General features: G+C 38.7%; 1 protein-coding gene and 1 pseudogene across 4 annotated transcripts in view; one reads left to right on the forward strand and one right to left on the reverse strand.

Annotated features, from left to right (window-relative positions):
- Positions 1-25,197, forward strand: part of Dennd4a (DENN domain containing 4A) — a 145,044-nt gene that overhangs the window by 114,643 nt on the left and 5,204 nt on the right. For 2 of the 4 annotated variants that reach the window (XM_023712455.1, XM_004628803.2), the window contains 11 exons: positions 721-1,820; positions 13,910-14,099; positions 15,020-15,114; positions 17,200-17,375; positions 17,461-17,604; positions 19,180-19,378; positions 19,614-19,868; positions 21,434-21,551; positions 21,669-21,695; positions 22,162-22,324; positions 22,484-22,548. In XM_023712455.1, the coding sequence (XP_023568223.1) occupies positions 721-1,820; positions 13,910-14,099; positions 15,020-15,114; positions 17,200-17,375; positions 17,461-17,604; positions 19,180-19,378; positions 19,614-19,868; positions 21,434-21,551; positions 21,669-21,695; positions 22,162-22,324; positions 22,484-22,548 (2,532 nt within the window). The remainder of the gene's footprint in view (positions 1-720; positions 1,821-13,909; positions 14,100-15,019; positions 15,115-17,199; positions 17,376-17,460; positions 17,605-19,179; positions 19,379-19,613; positions 19,869-21,433; positions 21,552-21,668; positions 21,696-22,161; positions 22,325-22,483; positions 22,549-25,197) is intronic. The other 2 variants (XM_004628802.2, XM_004628801.3) reach the window with 1 other exon arrangement.
- Positions 22,959-23,561, reverse strand: LOC111816061 (annotated as a pseudogene).

The following is a 25,197-nucleotide window of genomic DNA, read 5'->3' on the forward strand; positions in this document are numbered from 1 at the left end:
GACTCTCCTTAGGCACACTCTACATCATCGATCACTTTCTTCTCTGGCTCCATTTGTTTTTCATTTTAAAAAGCAGAAGACTCAGAATCTCAAGCTCATCTAGCACAACCACAATTGTATGACTATATTTATTTAATCCAATTAGTGGAATTAATGTGCATTTATTACTATTAAATGTAAATCTCTCGTGTGTGTGATTCTAGAGATTGAACTCAAGGCTATGCACATATTAGGCAAGAGCTTTGACACTGAACTACATCCCTTAGCCCCCTGACTTTTTATTTTTGTAACAAGATCTCACTGAGTTGCACACACTGATCTTGAACTTGTGATCTTCATGTCTTAGCCTCCCAGATAGCTAGAAATACAGATGTGCACCACTGTACTTGGCTTAAGTATAAATCTCAGTTGTCTTTTTAAGTTTTTTAGAAGTACATGCTAATGCCTAGGAGCACATTTAGCAGACTTTTATAGTTAAACAACTCTGAATCAAAATTCTAGGCAACTTAAATCCAAGTATTTTTTCTTAACTCATAAGAATGTTGAAATGTTTGCAGTAGATAATGTAAGGAAAGTACTCACTGTGGCATATATCAAGTATCAGGAAGGCAGTGAGTGCCTTGTAGGATCATATTCATTACTAGAACTTTAAATACTTAAGCTCACTTATATTTGCACATTAGATTTTTGTGGCTAAAAGTATATTTCTCATTTTTTCAGAAAGCATATCTGAGCAGCTCTCAGTGTCAACTCTTGGGGATACAAGCAAAACAGGAAACATTCAACATAGATGTTTCAAGAAAAGACATAAAAGTGACAATGAAGCTAATTTGCAGCAGCAAATGGCCTGGGGAAATAGAAACCGGAACTTTAATGGAGGTGTATTGATGGAATTAATGCTGAATAGAATTAATCAGGAAGCAAACCCTGGAGATATAGTTGAAAAATTAGGAGCTGATGCAAAAATTCTTTCAAATGTTATCTCAAATAGCACAAGGCCAAACAGTCTTGATATTGGAAAGCTGCCTTTAAGATCAAAAAGAAACAGTCTAGAGAAAGAATCTAGTGATGATGACACACCTTTGGATGGCCCTAGTTGTTTGGCAGATAAAGTGGATTCTGCTGTTATTTTTGACTTAGAAGACTTAGACAGTGAAGCAGATGGGTCAAAAGTGGGGTATGTTACTCCACAAAATCCCAGGAGGATTCAACGAATGAGCAGCAGCTTTTCAGTAAAACCTTCTGAAAAAACTGATGTTGCAACAGGATTTGACCCCCTTTCCCTTTTGGTTGCTGAGACTCAGCAGCAGCAAAAAGAAGAAGAGGAGGAGGATGAGGATGACAGCAAAAGCATCTCAACGCCATCTGCTAAGCGTGATTTAGCTGAAGAAATTGAAATGTATATGAATAACATGAGCAGTCCTTTGACAAGTCGCACACCAAGCATTGATTTACAACGGGCATGTGATGATAAATTGACCAGTAAAAAAAGCCCAACATTGGTCAAGGCAGGCAGAAGATCCAGCCTGCCTCCTAATTCTCCTAGACCCGTGAGACTTATCAAATCTAAAAGTTACACAAAAAGCGAGGAGAGAACAAGAGATAGACTCTGGTCTTCTCCAGCTTTTTCACCCACTTGCCCATTTAGGGAAGGATCTCAAGATACATTAACCCATCCAGCACCTTCATTTAACTTAGATACATTGCTAGTACCAAAACTAGATGTTCTACGGCATAGTATGTTTACTGCTGGAAAAGGAGTTGCAGAGAAAGCCAGCAAGTGGTACTCAAGATTCACCATGTATGCCACATCATCCAAGGTAAGTTTTGTTAGTATTTGCTACTTTCACTTTCGTACATCCTCCACCACCATTGAAAGTCTTACTTGCAAAGATGTCTGTTTTAACCATTTTCCATAAACATAGCTTTATAAAAAGGACTCATGGAATGTGTAAGGTTTGTAAGCATCAGAATTTATTTTTATTTTATTTTTATTTTATTTATTTGTGTGTGTGTGTGTGTGTGTGTGTGTGTGTGTGTGGCCAGCTCAGCCCACCAGGGGGCGGGGCTGGCTGGCATGTGGTGCTGGGGGATTGAACCGCGGTCCCTGTGCTTTGCTAAGCTTGTTCTAAGTAGGTGCTTTAGACCACTGAGCCATCTCACCAGCCCCAAGCATCAGAATTTAAACTAGAATAATGACTTTATAGAAAGGAAAATTCATTTAAACCTTTGCTTTTAGTTATGCTTTGAAAAGTAATGATTTATAGCTGGGGTTAGAGTTTATGTTATGTAAAAGTTTTATGACCAAGTTTCAGAATTTCCGGTAGTGTGCACCTTTTTTTAGATGGACAGTATGCCTTCAGAAATTATCAGCCTTGTTAGGCTGGAGGCATGCATGGTAGACTTTCATACTCCCAGGACCAAAACTCTAGAGAAGTATAGAAAGTACCTGTGTATAGTCATCAGACAACTGCTAAAGCAGCTAGACAGCAGAAGCAAGATTCAGAGAGGAAGTTCAGAGTTGAGCTAAAGTTCTATAGCCACTTTTTCCCAGAAGGCATTTGACATTTTCTATATATTGATATTTCTTGAGACAGATGAGCATAAAACTCTGACAGTTATTTCTCGTCAATCTCTTGGTGTTGGCAACATAGTAACGAGTGTTCGTTATCTCCCAAAGGCAGCAGGAACTTAGGAGCGCGGCAGACTGTAGGTCCACTGAGCCTGACCAAAACTGCAGCCTAGGTTTGACTCCAGTCTGTGGATAGATTAAAATAGCTCTCCTTCATCTTGCAGAGGAAAGAGTGTACTGTTTCTAAAGAAATAAAGAATCTAAAATCCTTACAATTTTTCATACCAATATTTGTCCAGTTAATAGTAGCTATGCCAGGGGCTGGCCAGATAGGTCAGTGGATTACGGTGCCTGTTTAGGCAGATGCAGGGCCTGGGGTTCAATCCCCAGCATGCAGTGCCGGCCCCACCCCCAGAGCGCGCTGAGGTAGCAGTCTGAGACTGGCAGGGTGGCGCAGGCCTGTAATCCCAGTGCTTGGGAGGCTGAAAACAGGAGGATCACTACCCTGTAGACCGTGTACTAAATTTTAAAAAATAAATAAAAATAGCTATGCCAAGAGACAGGATCATGACTGAAAAACATAATGGAAACAACCTCAGGTGATCCAGATACGTGAATCAGCAAGGAGCTTTGAGGTACAATAAGAACCTGAACAGAAAGTTTGGTGTTAGACATGAAGTGCCCAACAAAATGACTCCCAAACTATTTTGTCATAACCAGCAAAAATATTTTTCAGAAACTACAGTGAGAGTTCTGAGGTAACTGTGGTAGTACAACTGAGCCATTACAGATCATCCTTGCTCCCTACTGATGACAGCAAAGAACTCCAGATGAAACATTTAAAAAACACCTAGAAAAGGATTCCAAAAAGCAAATAAGAGTTGGCAGGGGCTGGGGATATAACTCAGCAGCATAGTGCCTCTCTGGCAAGCTCGAGGTCCTGAGTTTAATTCCCAGTAGACTCTACCCCTGCAACAAAAAAAGCTGGCAGACTGTGGGGAAGGACAAAGAGGTGAGCTTCCCAGTTTCTTTCTCTTGCCTCTTTGCCCCTAGGGTAGTGACAGAGTGCCATGCAGCTCTAACAGCTAAAATGTCAAGAAAAAGCTGTATTTCCTGCCCAGAAAAATAAAGGAAAAGAGCCTCTCTGAGTTGAAGAGTTTAAAGAAAATCCCACACAAGTCTCAGCTTAACTCTTGAGTTACAGGCATGGTAGAAATAAAAACCAGCACATGAAAAACTTACTAGAGAACTAAACCGAGAGGGTAAACATTGTCAGTTAAATACAAAACACACACACAAAAACCCACAGTGTGTCTGTTATTTAGCATGTCTGCTAAACCATCAGCATTCTCCAAAGTATTGTAAAAGTACCCATTCTATACAAGCTAACATTTATAATGTCTAGTATAAAATTGAAATTTAGTTGATATGAAGAACAAGAAAGGGATTGGGATGTAGCTCAGCGATAGAGCACTCGCCAAGCATGCGCAGTACCCCCAGGTTCAGTTCTGACACCACAAAGTATAAAAAACAAACCCCACAAAGATGTGGCCAGTTCTCAAGAGAAAGACAACCCCAAGATGACCCAAATGTTAGAATTATCAGGAATTCTCAGTAAGAGAAATTAAGATAAAATTTTATGACTTGGAAATACAGTGTCTAAAATAAACTCATTGAATTGATTCAGTTGGAGTTGACAGCAGAGAGAGTCAGTGAACTTAAAGGCTGAGTAATAAAAATCATCCAATTTGAAGAAGAGACAAAAGCACAGAGCCTCAGAGACCTTCAGGGTAATATCAGAAGGAATAAATAACATTTATAGTTGAAGATCCAGGAAAATTGAAGAGAGTATAGCAAAAAAGATACTTGAAGAAATGATCACTGAAACTCCCCAAATTTGGCAAAGGGTACAGACTTATACATGCAAGAGAAACAGCAAACTGCGGAAAGGACAAAGTTAAAACCAAACCTGAAAAAAAGTGGTTTTAACCCATAGCTGCATACATCATAAACTGCTGAAAACCAAAGCTGTCTATCTCCTAATAAGAAAGTAATTGCTGGAGGAACAATATATTAAAAACTACAAAAGAAAAATTACATATTTACCTATAGAGGAATAAATATTTGAATAGCATGAATTTTTCATCATAACCTGTGAAGAAAAGGATTCAGTGGAAACATTTTTAGCATGTTGAAAGAAAAGATCTATTAACCCATTACGCTGTACCCAGTGGAAATATTCTTTAGGGATGAAGGTAAAAAATAAAGACATTTTGAGATAAAGAAAATGAATTTATAGCAAACTTGCTCTATAAGACACACTAAAGGAAATTCCTCGAGCTGGTGAAAAATGATTCCTTCAGCTTTGGAAGAGCAGTTAAATAGCTGGCTAATTAAAACATTGCTTTGTTGGTTTCTCTCTCTCTCTCTCTCTCTTCCCCCCCCCCTCCCACCCCCCATCTGATAGGGTCTTATTATGTAATTCAGGCTGGCCTTAAACTCATTTATGTAGCCCAGACTGGTTTTAGACTCATCTCAGTCCTTCCTCAGCCTCTCAAGTGTTGGGATTATAGGCATATACTACCACATCTGGCTTTTGGTCTCTTAAATTCCTTGACAAATTTGTAATTGTACAACATAAAAATGGTAATATCACTTCATAGGGTTTGTTCTTCCCAGTACTGGGGGATGAATACAAGGCTTCATGCTTGCTAGGCAAGTGTTCTACCACTGAACTGATTCCCCCAGCTCAAATTTTTAGTATATATATATATATAGAGAGAGAGAGAGAGAGAGATTTACAGTACTGAAAACTTATCCCACTGATTTTATGTACATAATAGTACAATAGTAATACTAAGGAAACCAAGGACAATGAGGTATTTGAATTGTAATTCCTAAAACACTTACTTTAAAAATATAGATAGCCAAAAAGCCAATAAAATTTTCAAATAAAGAGGACAATAAAGAGAAAAGAAAGATAATCCTTAATCCAATTCCATTAAATGTAGTCATCTAAATATCTTGGTTAGAGCGCCTGCTTAGGCAGACACAGGGACCGGGGTTTGATCCCCGGCCTGCCATGCTAGTCCCACCCCCAGGGCATACTGAGACTGCGCTTGAGACTCTGCATGGTGGCACATGCCTGTAATCCCAGCTCTTTGGGAGCCTGAAAACAGGAGAATCACTACGAGTCCAGTCTATGTAATGAGACCCTGTAGACCCTGTAGGCCCTGTACTAAATACAAAAAATAAATTAATTCTTTGTTTGTATGTGTACGTGGCGGGGGGCAGGTACCGGGAATCAAACTAATGACCTTGCACTTGCCAGGCAAGTTGTGCCACTGAGCTATAGCCCCAGCCCTAAAGAATTCTTAAGTATTAACTTTTAGTCGAGATTATGAAATACCTAATATAGTGTACATATTAAGAAAAAAAAATTTAGCTCAGGGTTGTGAAAGCTGAGAGAGCTACCTTTGGGCCACATAGCCTCATGGTATTGATAGCATTGCAGTAGGAAGTCAGCGCATCTCAGAGTCAGAAGCAGACAAAGCTAAGTAGGGTTGGGCTTGCTCCTGTACTCACCACCCTCTAGAAGAATTCAGGAGATAGCCTGAGAACCACGTTCCAAGAATCCGTCCCACTGGCCTAAGGACTGCTCACTAGGCCCTGCCTTTCTTACACTGTACTGCCACCCTGAGGACCAAGTATTCAATCACATGAAACTTGTGGGGGGGGGGGGTGCTACAAATACCCAAACCATAACAGCAGAGTACTAAAAGCACATTCTATAAAAGAAAAACTTGGTAAACCTTTTCAAAATTTTGTGCTCCAAAAACCACCAATAAGATGATAAAAAGGCAAGCCAGCGACTGGGGAAGAGATATGCAAATGACATCTGATAAAGAGCTTTTACCCATTCTATACAACAATATATGCAATTCAGTGAGAAGACAAGCAACGTAAATAAAAAGCAGGCTTAAGCTTCAGGAGAGAAGGTAGAGGAATGGCTGTACAGCACATATGAAGCCCTACCATAATGATTCCATCCCCACTAAAATAGCCATAACCCTGACCCTAGCCCTAAATTAGTCCACTGATTGAAATCATAGTTCTTCTGGGTAGCAGCACCCAGAAGCCTGTTAGCCCGGATGGAATATAAGGGGCAACAAGCAAGCAGGCTTGCCTGCGCTGTTTCTCCTCTGCAGTTCCCCCCTGCCACGCTGCCCTACCTTGGAGTCAGCGGAGTCTGGATGGAAGCCTCTACTGATTGTCAGCAGAGATAAACTTTTCCTCTTTTAAAAAATAAAATAGCCATACCCCAAAGTCTGAGAGTAGTAACTACTGGTGAGGATGCAGAGAAATGGGGATTAACTGTGAACAGATAGGAGACATCTTACTGGGGTAGTAAAGATGCTTTCTGGTAAGAAATACGTTTTTTGAAAAAAAGGAGTATTCTAAACCTCGGTAATTAACCACAAAATTATTGAATTATATATCTAAAGTGAGTTTATTACACACAAATTATATGTTATAAAGCTTCCAAAAATCACAGCATATTTTCTCACCAGAGTGAAATTCAATTAGAAATTATTATTACTATTATTATTTTTTTTTGGCAGAACTGGGGGTTGAACTCAGACCCTTGCGCTTGCCAGGGAAGTGCTTATTCAATTAGAAATTATTAATAAAACATCTAGAAAACCCCAAACTTCCAAGTAATTAATGAGCCAGCAATAAAACTATAAAGGGAATTATAATGTTGTTTGGAAAGAGTAAATGAAAATACAAAACATCAATATGAGACTTAGCTGAGAGGTGCTTAGAAATGACCTTATTACTTTTAATAGTGATACAAAAGAAAAAGTGATTTTCAGTCAGGATTGATGGATCACTGTAAGAGGCTAGAAAAATAACAAAGTAGAAGGAAAAAAATAATAAAGATAGGGCAGAAATCAATAAAGCTGGAAAATAAGAATATTAATGAATTCAAAATACGATTTTTTTTCAAAATATGATTCTTTAAAAACAACAAAATTGAAACACTCCTAGTTACTGTGATCAAGAACACAAATTAGTGACAGAAAGACCCCCACTTCTTACACATAATAAAATTATTTCAAGGACCAAAATAATGTAATTCCCGGTTATCATTTGAAGAAAAATAGGTGTACCTTGAGATCATAATGCTAAACAAAATAAATCAGGCTTATAAGGTTACATAGCATTAGGTGTCTCTTACATAAGAAACCCAAAGTATAAATGCAGAGAAAACTGAAAGATAAATAGAAACAGGGAGAGAAAGTTTGTGGAAAAGGAACAGATCTAAGGGCCAACGGTATAGCTCAGTGAACTAAGCGCTGGCTTAGACAAGTGCAGGGGCCAGGGTTCAATCCCTGGCACAGCATGCCACACTGGCCCTGTCCCCAGGCACGCTGAGCTGGCAATGGAGTCCAGGCATGGTGGCACACGCCTGTAATCCCAGCACTAGGGAGGCAGAAATCAAGAGGATCACTACAAATTTGAGCTGTGGGGGGCCTGGCCCTAGCTCAGGCCTTTAAGTGGCTGCTTCCACAAAGCTGTCAGCCTCAGGTTGCTGGAGTTCAAACCTCACACCTCTCCAGCTGGCCAAAAGAGCCCTGAAGGCATTCGAGGAAAAAAAAAAAAGCCTTATTCCATTTGGGGCCGAGGAGATGGCTCAATGGAATAAGCACTTCCCTGGTGAGCGCAAAGGCCTGAGTTCAGTCCCCGGTTCCGCCAAAAAAAAAAACCAAATTTGAGCTGTGTAGTGAGACCCTGAACTAAATAAATAAACAAACTTAAAAAAAGAAAACAGATCTGGGGATAAAAAGAAGATGCAAAAGGGAAGAGGAGGTAAAAAGGATCAAAATGTGATACGTATATGTACTATTTTCCCACAATGAATGAATATATATCATGTGTCACAAACCTGTACTTATTAAAGGAAAAAAATTAGTTTTGAGAATATTAAAAACAATTACAGTTTTTCCTATAGTTTGCTCACAACACAGATCATTCTGTGCCCCTAAAATGTGAGGATTTCTCCCCCACAGTAGGTAGGCAATCATTTCTGCAGATGGTACATCTGGCTGTCTCCAGTGTGGTGCACTTCCAACACATTGTACCTGGATGTAGTCTGATGCCATACATTAAAGACTCATCCTGTAATATTGGCTTAGAAGCCACCTGCAGGCAGGGTCTCTGTACTTCTGATTGCCCAGGTGTAAGTCTGGGTTCCTAGCCGCTCCTTGGATTTTATTGATTTGCTTATGAGGTGCACAGAACTCGGAGCTACCTACATTCACCAGTTTTTTATAAAAGATCTGACAAAGAATACAGATAAAGAGATACATAGGGTTGAAAAACTGCAGAACATCCATGCTTCCTGCTGGCTTTCATGCCGTTTTCCCCACTCCATGCGTTCAGCTGTCTAGAAACACTCCAAGCCTTGTCCTTTGGGTTTTTATGGAGATTTCATTGGTCATGGTTGAAGCAAGGGCAACCACACAGAGATGTGATTAGCCAAAGAGGGCACGATCTAATGTTAACAGATGGGAAATTCAGCAAGACCTGCCTCTATGGATTCTTTTTTTTTTCCCTATGGATTCTTGTTGGCCTCTATGTTCAGCGTGTCCTTCCTCCCAGGTATGAGGCAGGGTCCCTTCTAAAATAGAAGCCCTATATTCTACTGTTAGACCAGGTAGTTCAGAGAATTCCTTTCTTCACTGGTCTAAGATACAGATGGGGCAACATTACAGTATGCTGTTTGTTTCTATAACCTACCTTGAAGGAGAGAAATTATCTTCTGTAGGCTGCCTTGGAGAGAAAAGGCAAAGAGGGCAGGAAAGGGTCAGAGAGACTTTTGCCTTTTGAGACCTACAGCTCCCTAACATTATTAGAGAAGATTGTCTTTCAGTTTTATTACTATAAAGCTATACTGAAGTAATAAGGCTGAATATTAACTGAAAATAGCGAAAAAAAAACTGAAAAAAACTGTCACCACATAGTCCAGTGGCTAACCCACTGGAAATACTAAATAACTGGTTTATTATTGTTATAAGTAAGGAGACATAGTCTCATTAAAATTTAAGTGTTTTCCAATATAAAAGAATCTTTTTTTAAAAAAAAATCTCCTTAAACCTGATAATCTATATTTTTAAAATTTATCCCACTTATTCTTTGTACTATATAATTCTTTTTTATTAATATTTATTTATTTATTTGATACAGGGTCTCTCTATGCAGTTGAGATTCATAGGGATCGTCCTGTCTCAGCCTCCCCAGCCCTGGGATTACAGGTGTGTGCTACCACACCTGGTTTCGGCACAGGCACAGTGTGCCTGGGGTTCTGGAGCCAGCACAGCATGCAGTAATGGGATTAAACTTGAACCCTTGTGTTTGCCAGGCAGGCACTTAGACTGCTGAGCTATCTCCCCAGCCCAATGCCATATAATTATTTTATAAAGGAATAGCGACAAGACCTCTAGTTCGGGATGTTAAAATACACATATATCTTCCTTCCTCAAAATTCCATTAACATGAAAGAAAAATATGGAAATATAAATTCATTATAACAATGAGAATAGAAAAGCATTCCATCGTACCTCAGACATTTTTGGACTTTTCTGAAGTGAGCAAATGAGACCAGAGTAAAGGAGATGCCTAGGTACAGGAAGGACATCCTCCTCCATGGTCACAAAGGAACAAGGCATGGTGGTACACCCTTATAATCCCAGCACTCTGGAGGCTGAGGCCAGTAGGATTACCATGAGTTCAGAGTCAACCTGGGCTATGTAGTGAGTTCTGGGCCAGCCTAAATTACATAGCAAGACCCTGTCTCAAAATGTCACAGGGGATACCAGCTACCATGATGAAAACTGCTTACTAATGAAGCTCAGATGAACAAACCAGGGTGTAATAAGCATGGTAATCAAAGTTTACAGTAAGTGCCCAATTTACAAAGAGTTCCATTCCTTTGTATCCTCTTATTTGTACCTTTTGGAATGGAAACGTCTATCTTGTGCCATTGAATGTTGGAAGCGTTAAACTTCCTTTTCTTTCTCACAGATTAGCGTTTGCCTTAAATCTCAAAGGAGACTTTTGATTTTGACTTTCCAGAAATGCTGAAACTGTTTGGACTTTGACAGCGCTTAGAGATAGACTGTATGCCTTTTGTATAGAGGGATGTGCTTGAGTCTTTAGGAGGCCAGGAGCAGGATATTATGGCTTCTGTCTAGTTGTCACCCTAAGGCCTCATGCATTTATAGGTGGGGCTTTTTCAGAGGTAGCTGACTCTAAAGTGTATGATTGATTCATAGTGCAATGCTAGGATTAAGGGGCTAGGATTAAAAGGTGGATGATGACTAACTCAGTCCATTGATTGATTTGCCCCTACCCTAATCCCAGTAACCTAGATACAATATAAGGGACAGAAAGAGGCTTGTCCCTTGCTTGTTTTGCTACCTTCTGCCTGCCATGCATGAACTCTTTCTCCTTTGCAATGCCTGTGTGCCACACCATCCTACCTTGAAGCCAACTGATTATGGACTGAGACCTCTATAAACTGTGAGCTAAATAAACCTATTCCCCTTTAACTTTGGGGGCCAGGTATTTTGTCTCAGCAAGGAGAGAAGAGTAATGACAGATTCTAAGTGCAGGCATTGACACGAAGAGGAGTCCTGCAGAGGTCAAAGTAACTTCAAAATCCTACAACCAAACCAGAATTTTTTTCTTTAAAAAAAAGACTCATTCTGTCTAAAATATACTGAATAGGGGCCAGAGTTCAATCCCCAGGCCTGCCGTGCCAGGCCTGCCCCTAGATCACACTGAGATGGCAATTGAGACTGGGTGTGGTGGCGCGTGCCTATGACCCCAGCACTTGGGAGGCTGTAAACAGAATGATCACTACCAGTCTGATCTAGTAGTGAGACCCTGCACGCCCTGTAGACCCTTCCCTAAAATACAGAAAAAAATAAAAATAAAATATACTGAATCACCCACTAGCCAAAGTAAACTCTTTCTTCCTGTGACTATCACGTTCTCTTCTTGTTCCCCATATGTGTACTCCAAGAGTAGCCTGCTTAGAGATACACTCTTTTGCAGTTAGTTCCACCACCTAAGGGAGAGAATTACTATGGAAACAGATTTTTACAACTGCTGTGTTTATCAACCTAGTCTTCATTAGTAAATATGAATGACCAATCATTTTTATAAATGTGTAAGAACTTGATAAAAATGTAGGCCCATCCTAACTTAGAAATGTTTTTAGATAGCTGAGTTGGGAGACTTCAGTTAGCTTGATAGAGTATTAAAAATCTTTATTAAATACTATACTTGAGGGTGAAACATTATAATCATTCCATTTAACCTCAAGTGAGGAAGCTTGCTAGCACCTGTGCCATTCAACAATCTTCTGGATTTTATAACAATGCCAGAAGACAAAAGCAATGAGAGAGATTCCTTTAGCACAAAAGATTTAATTTAGGCTGGCCAAATACCTCAGCAGACTAAAGCTCCTGCTTAGGCAGAGTGCATTGGCCAGGGCTCGATCCCCTGATGTTGTGCTGGCCCCACCCCAGGGGCACACTGTGATGGTAGTTGAGACTGGGCCTGGAGGTGCGCACCTGTAATCCCAGCGCTTGGGAGACTGAAGACAGGAGAATCTGAGTCCAGTCTACATAGTGAGACCTTGTAGACCCTGTACCAAATATATTTTTAAAAAAAGATTTAATTTAAAAATTGCGGAAGTATTCACAGAGGTGAGATTATGTGGTACCGCTGAAAACTTGAACCAGTAAAATGGCAAGAAAGAAAATAAGCACTTTGAGAAGAGATTTCTTATATTTGGCAGCAGCCAATTAGAAATATGACAAATAAAGCAATTCACCATAATGTAAACCTAAAGTATCTAGAAGCAAAACCAATATGAAATGAGTAATATCTGTATGAGTAGAATTGTAAGAGTCTCTGAGAGATATAGTGTGTTCGTGGAATCATCACTGTAATGATGAGTTCTAAAATTAGTCAGGGTAATCCAATTAAAAGATAAAAAAAGGAAAAGGAAATAATCAAGCCAGATACAGTGTGACTGATTAATCATAGGTCATTGGTCAGAATCAACCGAGATCAGGAGAAAGTGTTTGTTTTTTGAATCGGGTCTCTCTATTCAATTTAGGCTGCTCTCGAGCTCAGGGTGATCCTCCTGCCTCAGCCTCCCCAGTGCTGGGACTGTAGGAGTGTGCCCCCATGCCTGGCCAGGAGAAAGTCTTGAAAAGTAATTATGTGGGCTCACTGCCCAAACAGCAAAACACACCTGAACCCCTAAGTAGAAGTGTGTAGTGGGAGAAAGCCCAGACATAGGACTGTGTGTACATGTGAGGGAATATGGAAAGTAAGATTTCAGTGAGCAGTAAGAAAATATTAAATAAATGTGTTAGAATGATTAACTGGTCATTTGGGGAAATATCGGAATCCTATCCCCATTTAAAAAAAAAAAAAAGTCCTAAATGGATTGATTACATAGGTGCAAAATTTGAAAAGATACTAAAAAGATTTTTTGTTGTTATGTTGGAGTACAGAAAAGATACCCCATTCATAAAGGCTGAATTTTTTTTTTTTTTTTTTTTTGGCAGAACGGGGGATTGAACTCAGGCCCTTGTGCTTGCCACAGAAGTGCTTATTCCACTGAGCCATCTCCCCGGCCCAAGGATGAAAATATTTGACCACATTAAAAATATTAAAGTTTTATTGCACACGCTTACAAATAGAAAAAATTAAGTTATATTATCTAGGCAGTAGAATTGCCAGTGTTTATAAAATGATTTTTAATACAAAAATCTATTATTTAGCAGATTTTCTTATATATTCTTCCTATAACTAAAAAAATACTTAGTTTTTAGTGTTCTCAAAATGAAAATTAATATTGTATGTGTTTGAAACCTATTATGGAAAAGAAATAAAACATAATTCTGATTATGGACAGAGATTTTACAGGGACTTGGGCAGAGACTTATGAGCACAAGGATTAATAGTAAATGTATAGGAAAAGTCAGCAAGATTACCTTACTAATGGGTATATAGCTTGCTAGGGGTAAAAATTTTTTTCTAAAAGTTGCTGTCCAGCATGTTTACTCAAATTAATTTACCTTCGTGAAATTGGTGATGGTGTGTTGTTTTTTTTTCCTCCTGAAGTTGTGGTGTTAATTAATTGATCATCTGAGTGCTTAGGTAGTTGGTGTTTTTCCCTACCGTAGGAGTAGCTTTTTAAATAATTAACTTTAAGTGTGGAGGAAATTAAGCTTATAATTATGTCCTTAGGATCAAAGTTCTGATCGTACCAGTCTTTCTTCAGTGGGAGCCCAGGATTCTGAATCTACCTCTTTGACAGATGAAGATGGCTGCCGTGAGTTGGAAGGAGCCCTGTCCTCCCAAGAGAGCAGTGCCACTTCTGGGACCAAGGGGATCGAGCTCAGCCGGACTAGCCTGGACAGTTCCTCCTCCTTAGAAGGTTCGTCCGAGCAGTTCTGTCTTACTGCACTTGATTTGTAATATTAACTTCTTTATGATTTAATTTTGTTTCTCAGTTTTTTAAAAGATTTATATGACTCCAAAGAAAAATGAGATAAGCATTTACAAAGAAGTTTGGCTTCTGTGCCCACCCCCTCTTTCTATTTTCCTCCTGTCCCTAGAGGAAACGATTTTTACTAATTTTTATTTATCTTTTTTTTTAATGTAAGTATAAGTACTTTTATATATCCTTTTTACTTCCCTGACACCTTACTCTAGAGATAACATACTACACATTCCTTCCCACCCTTTTTTTTTCACTTAACAGTATACCCTGAAGAATTTTTATCACACCACAATTTCCCCCATTCATTTTTGTTGTTGCATAGTTCATCTTAACCACTTCCCTATTGATGGACATTAAGTTTCTGGTCTTTGAAATGCTATAGGACATATATGTCTTGTCATATTTTTACCAGTATTCTCTAAAAGATATTTCAAAATGTTTCCATGAGATAATATTGCTAAATTCCCTCCCGTAAAGATGCACTATTTTATATTCCAGCAGTACATGAGAATATCCACAAAATATTCTGGCAGGCTTTTTTTTTTTTTTTTGCCTTGTGTTAGTTTAGGAATGTACTGCAGTTTACTTTTCACTTATATTTCTCTTACAAAAATGAAATTGAGAGTCTGGTGTTTAACATGTTTTCCTATCCCATTTCTTGTGAACTGAGCATTTATACCCCTACTCTTTACACTGAAAAGGCTTTGTTTCATTATTTATTTTCTCTAAATTACCTTTGCAATATTTTAATAGAACAAGTTGACATTAGAAAAATGATGAAATTGAAAGAGGAATCTCATATCCTTTCTTACCCATTTTAATGGTTTTGCCATTTGTGTTTTAATAATGAACAGGTTCCCTCTCAAAGTTTGCCTTACCTGGGAAATCAGAAGTGCCATCTTCTCTGAACACGAGTAATACAAATATCTTCCAGAACTATGCAATGGAGGTACAATTTTACTCAAAAGAGCATTTTCTGTACTACTTTATAAAATTTACTCTTAAGTATTGATGGTGCCTGGTACAGTAATAAAAAAAAAAAAAAAAGGTAGTATCTGGAATGTCAACATGAACATCATCTGTGTATAAATTAAAATCTGGCTTTTAGACCACTGTGTTAAGTCTTATAGAGTTGTAGGGTATACTTCATGTTGTAGGGTATACTTCCTTTTCCTACTTTTGCTTGGCCCAGGCTTGCTGTGCTTTCCTATCTTTTTTTTTTTAAATATATATAGTGCAGGGTCTACAGGGTCTTACTACACAAATCAGACTTGTAGTGATTCTCCTGTTTCCAGCTTCCCAAGTTCTGGGACTACAGGCACGTGCCACCATACCCAGTCCCAATTGCTGTCTCAGCACACCCCCAGGGCAGGGCTGGCAGGGTAGGCTGGGGATTGAACCCCTGACCCCTGCATCTGCCTAAGGCGCTTTAATCCTCTGAGTTTATTTGGCCAGCCCTCCTAAACTTTGCTACCATTAATAAAATTCTGGCTTTGGGCTATCTCTTATTTCAGATTATTGAAGTCTTATTATTTTATTAGGACAATTACAGGCTTATTTTGCTATTTATCAACATATAAAGTGTTTTCATTTTGGCATTTGTATTCTCTTTGAGTATTTATTTCACATCATAAACACTAGCAATGTTGTTATGCAGACAAACTTTTTTCTTTTTTTTTTTTTTTTGGTGGAACCGGGGATTGAACTCATGCCCTTGCACTTGCCAGGCAAGCACTTATTCTACTGAGCTATCTCTCCAGCCCCCAAACATTTTTGATAAAGGTACAGAAAATAATTTCAGCATTACATTATGAACTTCATCTATTTTCCTATCAGTTTAATGTAGATCTGTGCTGTGAAAGCTTCTACATCTTTTCTTTTTTTTGTTTTATCTTTCCTTTCTTTCTTTTCTTTTTCTTTTTTGCAGTATCGGGGATTGAACTCAGAACCCTGCGCTTGCCAGGCAAGTGCTTATTCTACTGAACTATCTCCCTGGCCCCTACATCCCCATTTTATTAAATGAAAAGTCATACTTTTATAAATTTCCCTTATTTTTCTGAGAATTTGATTCCAGTTATTTTTGTGAATGTAGTCACAGTTTCACACTACTTACATAAATAAATTTGCATACGCATGGAAAATAAATGAGCACTGATGTTGCTTTCTTTATGTATTTGGAATAGGGTCTCACTGCGCAGCTTGGACTCGCAGTGATCCTCCTGTTTTCAGCCTCCCCAGCGCTGGGATTACAGGTGTGCACCACCATGCTTGATCTCGGTGGCCAGTCAGTGCACCCAGGATGGGGCCAGAACAGCATGTGGTGCTGGGAACCGAACCCCAGTCCCTGTGCTTGCCTAAGCAAGCACTTAGTCCACTGAGCTATCTCACCAAACCTGATGTTGCTGTTTATAGTTTCTATGGCTTGAGGAATTTCTATATTTTACTAATATAATGGCAGCATGCATAATTATCCATAGCAGTGCTTCTCAGCCTGTCGACAGTCACAGACTAGGCTCTTTTTTGGTTTAATTTCTAATCTGTTACTCCTGTAAAATATGTTATTTATGCATGCAGACATCACAGCAATGTCAGATTACTTTACAGACTTCTAAATCCTCTCAATTACTTTCTTATCACAAACCAATCATTTGTGGCTCAGAACCGGTCTGCTAACCACACTTTGAGTAACACTAGTATATAGTTAAAAATAGGTTTTTTGATGTATTAACAAATTTAATGCTTCAGCTTTTTTGTGAGTAGAACCACAGCAAATTTTATTGTACTGTAATAATAATAGAAAATATTCACTAAATGCCAGCTTTTCTTTCAAGCAAAAGATTTGGAATAGATTTGGCTGAAATAGTTGAAGATGAGTACAGCATACAGTGCACTGGATGTAGTCTGCTTTTTGTTTGTCATGTCTGAATCCCTCTGAGTTTTAATTTTCCAGTAGATTTTCCAACCAATTGAAGTGGTTTTTAACTCAAGATATGCCTTTGCCAGCTTGTATAGTGAAGTCTGCCTTCTCCCTTAGGTTCTCATTTCAAGTTGTTCTCGGTGTAGAACTTGCGATTGTCTTGTTCATGATGAGGAAATCATGGCTGGCTGGACAGCAGATGACTCCAACCTCAACACCACATGTCCATTCTGTGGCAATCTTTTTTTACCTTTTCTGAATATTGAAATAAGAGATTTAAGACGACCTGGAAGGTAATGGTGTATTTTTTTCCATTATGTTTAAAGGTCATGTCTCTTAGAATATTTCCTTCTCAGAAAACTTTGTTTCACATTCCAGATACTTTCTGAAGTCAAGCCCAACTACAGAATATATGCCCTTTGCATCCTTTTCAAGTCAGACAAAGCAGTCTTGCATTTCAACATCTGCCTCTGGGCTTGAAGCATCTGCTCTGTCTGTTCAAGGGAATTTTGATCTCAATAGGTAAGTTACTTTTTTTAAGACAGGGTCTTTTGTTGCTCAGGCAGGACTTGAATTCCTGAGCCCAAGGAGTCTTCTTGAGCAGCCTCCTGAGTACTAGGATCACAAGCATGTACTACACCCAGTGGGAATTATATTGTAGCGGTATTGTAACACATGTTTGATATGTTTACATATGTTTAGGTGTATGACCAAAAAACTAGCTGAAGGGCCAGCCAAATCGCTTAGCAGATTAAAGCGCCTGCTTAGGCAGAGGTAGCAGCCCCACCCCCAGGGCTTGCTGAGACAGCAGTTGAGACTGGGTGTGGTGGTGTAGGCCTGTAATCCCAGGTCTTGGGAGGCAGAACACAGGCGGATCACTACAAGTCTGATCTACATAGTGAGACCCTGTAGACTCTGTACTAAAATACAAAAAAAAAGCTGAGCATTTTATGGTTTAAGTGTTTATGAAAAGTAAATTTATAATCTTAAATTCTTATTTCTAATTAAACCAACATTAAAATTCTCCAGGGGGCTGGTGAGATGGCTCAGTGGTCTAAAGTACCTACTTGGAACAAGCTAAGCAAAACACAGGGACTGCGCTTCCGCTTCAATCCCCCAGCACCACATGCCAGCCAGCCCCGCCCCCTGGTGGGTTGAGCTGGCCACACACACACACACAAATAAATAAATAAATAAATAAGAAAACATTCTTTTAAAAAAAAATTCTCCAATAGCCTTAATTTTAAATATACATATTATTTATATGCTATGCTTTATGAATCTCCAGAGTTTAGCCAGGTGGGCTGGTGCCTGCCTGTGATCCCTTCACTTGGCAGGCCAGTCTGGACATATAGCAAGTCCCTGTCATAAGCAAAAAGAGTTTCACTACTCTATGCACATATGCACACATGCACGTATTTACTCATCATTTAAAGGTAAAAACTCTATAGCATCCTGGAAGTTTATAATGATCAACTCTTTCTTATCTCCATCTCTTCAGGGGTTAAGTCAATACTGACTTCTACTTTGTAATATTCAATTTTCTATATAGAAATAGTGTATGAAAACATTCTTCCAAATCAAGCTAAACTTATATAGTAAGCCTAATATAAGTGATCTGTGGTTAAATTAGGAAGTGTCAGCAGCACCTGTGGTATACCTGGGCGGGTACACAAATATTGGTAGCTGCATGTGCGAAACAATCCTGTGTAGCATTGGCAGGCTAACAAGAGCTATTCGTAAAACCAAAAACCTATGTGTGTGCACCCTCTTTCATCATAGGCCTATTGTGACTCCCTGAGGGATTATATGTCCATTTTCTGTACTCTGTATCCCCAGGGGCCAGTGTAGTTCCTGCTGTATAAAAGCTGTCACTAAGTGTTTTGGATGGATGGATGAATACAGAGTAAAGTTCACTCAATGAAAAAGAAATTTAACGTGACTACTCTGTTGTCTAAAAATATATCCTATTTCCCAGCTAAAGCCTGAGAAACACATTTTTTTTATTTCCTATGTCCTGTTTCTAAAGAGAATAATATGGTTCTTCCATATGCAGCAAAGACACTAATAAGCTTTTTTCTTTTTTCAACGCTCAAGCAAATCTAAACTACAAGAAAATTCTTGTAACCGAAGTATTCAGATTCCTGCTAATAGATCAAAAACAGCTATGTCAAAATGTCCATTATTTCCAATGGCCAGGAGTATTAGTACTTACGGCCCCTTGGAAAAAGAAGATACTGGAGGACAGAAGCTCATTCCTACAGGCAGCCTGCCAGCTAGTTTACAAGGAGCGACTGTAAGTATTTTGGTGTTTTTTATAATTTACAAATCAATCATTTAAATATGACTTCATTCCCTGTGTCTTAACCTTATTACCTTTAATTTTATTGTTGTTACAAAGAGTCTTTATCCCATGATATAATTATGTTACCTTATTCTACTTAAATGGAGATTGTTGACAGAAAAGTTGTTATGAATAGTTTAGTACCATTATTCTTGTATGTTATTTATGGTTTTTATTTATTCAATAGGATTCTTTGGGATTAGAATGGCACCTTCCAAGTCCAGATCCTGTCACTGTCCCATATCTTAGTCCATTAGTGGTATGGAAGGAACTTGAGAGCTTATTGGAAAACGAAGGTGATCATGCAATAATGGTGGCAGACTTTGTAGATCATCATCCAATTGTTTTTTGGAACCTGGTGTGGTATTTCAGACGTCTTGATTTGCCCAGTAACCTACCTGGATTGATTCTTTCTTCTGAGCATTGTAACAAATATTCAAAGGTATGAGAGTAAAAATTAAAAGGTACTGCTACTATCAGCACCATAATGTTTACGTATTAATGATGCAAATTGTTTTTTGCTATTTTTAATGACCATTTAACTCATTAGGTAGATCAAATTACATTGGTTGCACTTAAAAACAGTATTTTCTTGTAGTTTAGCTGTAACATAGTTATGTTTTTGAGCTGCTCTCACTCTAAAATTTACAGAAAACAAGAGGTCATGGACATATATAGATAGATATAGGTATAGATATAGATACATAGATACAGATTTAGATTCAGTGGTATAAACACCTGCCTGGCAAACACAAGGTCCCGAGCTCAATCTTCAGTACTATAAAAAGAAAAAAAATAAAGCCTGAAAACAAAATTTACACTCGGGGCCGGGAAGATGGCTCAGTGGAATAAGCGCTTCCCTGGCAAGTGCAAGGGTCTGAGTTCAATCCCTGGTTCTGCCAATAAATAAATAAATAAAATTTACAGAAAACATCTTATGTTTTTGTTATCACTTCAAAAATCAACTGGAGAATCTGGGAGTGGTGGAACATAGCTGTTATCCCAGAGGCTGAGGCAGGAGGATCACAGGAAGAAAGGAAGGAAGGAAATAGAGAAATGAAGCAACTTAATGTGAAGGCTTAGTAAGTTAACCCCAACCTTATTTCAGATTTCCTTCAAATGACAGGACTAAGGATACCTGTGGTTTATACTGCAAGCATATAGTACCATTCTCTCTATTCTTACTCTGAAGTTTGCATTAGCAGCTAGTCAATTAGTTTGTTATGCATTCATTTACTTCTTTATATTTATTGTGCTGGGAGTCAAGCCCAGGATTCCACTCAAGCTAGTGCTCTACCACTGAGTACATCACCATCCTCCATGTGTAGCTTTTATATGCTATCACCATTATTAAAGTACAGTTTAAGTTTAGGAACTTTGCTTTCTCTCTTCGTATTTCATGCTTGTGACTGTGTGTGTACTTCTCACTTTCAGTACATCTTGAATAGTAAAGATGTAACTCAGTCATAACTATCTGGACAAGGGTCTTGGGCTGGTGCAGGCTGGGCTTCCTGCTAAGTAGTGAAGCACTTGCTTAGCATGCACAAGCCCCTGGTGTCAGTTCCTGAATCATCTTTCTGTGGGCTCTGTGTCATGGTCAGAGACAAGATGAGCCCTTCATGCTACCTTTAATCACTGTATTAAATCTACTCCTTTAGAGACTATTGGTTTCTTAACTCAGCGTGTCTTCCTTTAGGAGATGTCAAAAGCATGCAACGCATTATTTTCTGTTCTTTTCTCTCTCCTTCACATGTACATCCTTTTAAAGAATTATAAAGATTTTAATATTCACAAAAATTATCCTGGGCGTGGTGGCACATACCTGTATTCCCAGCACTCGGGAAGCTGAGGCAGGAGAATTGTTGCAAGTTCAGGACCAGCCTGGGCTACAAAGTGAGCTCAAAGCCACCCTAAACTACATAGCAGGACCCTGTCTCAGAAAGACAAAAAAAAAAAAAAAAAATATCATATAAAAATCATCAATTAATGTTTTATTCTACCACACAGATTCCCCGCCACTGTATGTCTGAAGATAGCAAATATGTTTTAATACAAATGTTATGGGACAACATGAAATTACATCAGGATCCAGGGCAACCTCTGTACATCCTCTGGAACGCCCACAGTAAGTGCCATCGTAGAATACTAACTTCATTCATGCAAGAGTAATCTCTACTTGCTTTGTATAGCCTAAAATGAGAAAACTGACTTTTATTTTCCTGTACTACTTTTTGTCTTACAGGTCAAAATCGTACTCTTTTGTTTGAGAGTGAGTGTTAAGTTTTACTTTTTTAGTGCTGCCTTCTGTGGAGGTCAATATTTTTTGGAGGCTTTGTTTTGTTTTTGTCTTCGAGGGGTGCTGTGTACGTGCTGGAGGGTTATGTTTCGTACAGTTCAGCTTTCAGCACATTGCTTGTCCCAGTTTCTTCTTTTTACGTATTTTTTGTTTTCACCCATGGCTGCTAATGTAGAATTTTCTTCAGGGGCTGGTATTAAGGGAAAATATTTTGGGTTATTGTGTATTTGAGGCCACAAAAAGCTTCAGGCCTATTTTTGTCATTTTTTTTTACTTGTTCCTTTTTTGCTTTCTTCATTCTTAGATTTCTATTCCTTTATTCTTTATTTTCCTTAACTTATTTTAGTGCTTTGTAACTTTAACAGTTGTCAGTTACTATTTGATTTTTTTTCTTTGTACTTAGAACGTTTCCTTTATCTGCTCTTTTGTTCTTTTATAGCTCAAAGGTATCCAGTGGTACATTTATTGCAAAAAAGTGATAACTCATTTAACCCGGAACTATTGAAAAGTATGGTAAAAAGCATTAAAATGAATGATGTCTATGGCCCAATGAGTCAGATTTTAGAGACACTGAGTAAGTGTCCACATTTTAAAAGACAGAGGTAGGTTATTCTCTTAAATGAACATATTGTTTCTCTAAGCAGGAGCATCTTGTTTGCTTAGTTGTTTGTAGACAATTTCATGCTTGTTATAAAAATTTTCTGTGAAGCATGTATAAACTATATCAATACTTACACTTTCTCCGTACCTTTTTTCCTCAGGAGTTTATACAGAGAAATCCTGTTTCTCTCACTTGTGGCACTGGGAAGAGAAAATATTGATATAGGTAATTCAGCATAATAAATAACATGTAATACTTTTATAGCATACTATAGTTTTTAAAGTGTTGTATATCAGTAGCTTTTATTATATTAGTATTAAATTACATTAGTTTATTAGAAAAATTGTTTTTAAAAATCTAATGTAAAAGATACTTTGATGCTTTGATCATGGTAGTAGTAATAATGATAAATAATAAAAGTTAAAAAATTTTAGTACCTCATAGTAAGCCTTTTATATGTATCATTAGATATAGTTCTCCCCAAATCCTATGAGTATAGGTACTAGTATTATATTATAGAGGACTGAGGGTCCAAAAGATTAAGGAGCTTAATGTCTGGCTTTATAGTAAATAATAGAGCCATTTTCTTGTACTACAGATGGTTTTTATTTTGCTGATATTTACATTATACAACTCTAATCATTAAATTCTTCCTCATCGCTGAACTATGTGTTCTTCTTTATCCTTGGGGGATGTGAATTCCCTGAGATGGAAGAGGCCCTACCCTGGGTTTCCCTTTGTTTAGTTCTTCAGTCTTTTTTGGCTTGCTGGGTTGTGATGACTTGGCTGAGGCTGTGAAGAGCAGGGTCTTCCCCCTTCACTTCCTGCTGTGTCCTCAGTTTCTTCTGATTCAGAGATTTTGTTTCTTTTTTCTTCTTTGAGGCTCATGTCCTCCAAGCCTATTTTTTTGGACAAGTGTAACTTAAGTGTTCACTTTCCCCACATTCATAACACTTAGATGTATCAAAGTAGTTTCGCCTTTGAGTTAATTCAGCTGGTTTTCCATTGTCAATAGCAATGGTTGCATTTATCACTTTACCAAATAATTGTTTGTTGTTTATGGTTCTGGTGCAAGTTTTGTGCAGTCATTATCCAAAAATAATATAAATGTAACCCCTTTACTCGTCCTTATGTCTTTGTCTCTCATTATAGCAACCCCCGTATAAGTCATTTGTCAAGGAGAAGGGCAAGTTGGACATGTCCACTGTGCTCTTACTTGGAGTCAAGCCTCCACTCATTTCCTTAGGCAGGGCAGACGCAGCATAGCTGGGGCCCAAACCAAACTCTTCCTCCCTACTCACACTGGCAGCAGCAGCTGAGCAATATAGAGCCATAGTTTCACCAAGCATTCTTAATTCTCAATCCCATGCTTTAAACGATGGTTTTATCGCCGATAGCGCTGAGCTAGCTCAGAAAGAATATAAGGCAACTAAATTATAGTCCCCAGAGCTTTTTGATTGGTCAGCTCCTTCTGACAGTTATTGTACTTAGCCTCCCTGTGGTTGTTGTTGTTGTTATTATTGTTGTTGTTGTTGTTACTGTTTTGAGACAGAAGTATGCTCTGTTTCCCAGACTGATCTTGACCTCCGGAGCTTAAGTGGTCCTCAGCCTCCCATAAAGCTGGGATGACAGGTGTGCACTGCTGCACCAAGCAGGCTTGACCTCTTAAATTTCTACTTCCAAGTTCTAAGAAAAAATAAAATAACCTCTGATAAAAAAAAGAAATGGCTCTCAGACATTGAGATACACAAGTAGGGCTTTGGCATTCTGTGTGGAAATTTATAATTTTGTGAAGAGGTTGAGAAAAAGATATCTGACGAGTGATCAGCCCATTCACTAGCATATGTGGTGGGCTGCTCTGTGTTAGGTGACTGCACACTGATTTTAACAAAAACAAGCCTAATCTTACATCGACGCTTCGTTCATCATAAAGTATGCTTTGTGTTTGCTAGCAGCAGCAGAGCTGTGAATTATAGGCATAAGCACTGGTGTAAGTTCCTCTGTGAGACTGCGTGGGATTGGGTGGAAAGCAGAGCGTCTCCCCTGGGGCTCTTTCCCAGCAGCTCACTGAGGGGCAGTGTGAGAGAGCTAAGTGAATGGAGTAGAAGGCTGGGCGCAGTCCTTCCTAGCTGGGTGTCCTACAGGTTTGTCAGGTGTCATCTAGCTCCAAGTGACTCATGCCACTGAAAATGATCAACCTTCCTACCAAGGGAGAGAGTGTGGAATTGATGTATGAGAAAAATGGTAAGCATCTCAGCATCTCAGAATGAAATTATTAGAGGAGGATGGTACTTTAAACATTTTATAGACAAAAGGACTAGGAAGAATATGAATTTTCTCATATGTAAGATAGTAGTGGAAAATTGGCTTATACTAAAATGGCTTTACTAGGGCAAAAAAAGGATTCCTCCCTCATTGTTGGTGGGAATGCAAACTAGTACAACCATCATGGAAGGGCCAGGGAGATGGTTCAGTGGAATAAGCGCTTCCCTGGCAAACACAAGGGCCTGAGTTCAATCCCTGGTTCCACCAAAAAAAAAAAAAAAAAAAAAAAAAAAACATGGAAATCAGTATGGGAAGGGAGAATAATAAAGATATGCCATGTACAGGAACCTAACAGCCCCAACTCATGTAAACATTATATATCATAACAAGAGCTAAGACAGATGATATCAACAAGATTGAAAAATGGAGCGAGGCATAGTAGCCTATGATCCCAGCACTCAGGAGGCTAAAGCAGGAGGACTGTTACAAGTTGAAGGCCAGCCAGGGCTACAAAGTGAGAGCCTGTCTTGAGCAAGAGAAGGGTAAGATGGCGAACTAGAAGAGAAAGGAATAGGGCGAATGAGAAGATTTTTAGAAAAAGAAAGATGC

Source organism: Octodon degus, unplaced genomic scaffold, assembly GCF_000260255.1.
Source record: "Octodon degus isolate 3935 unplaced genomic scaffold, OctDeg1.0 scaffold00026, whole genome shotgun sequence".
In the NCBI taxonomy this organism is placed as follows: Eukaryota; Metazoa; Chordata; class Mammalia; order Rodentia; family Octodontidae; genus Octodon; species Octodon degus.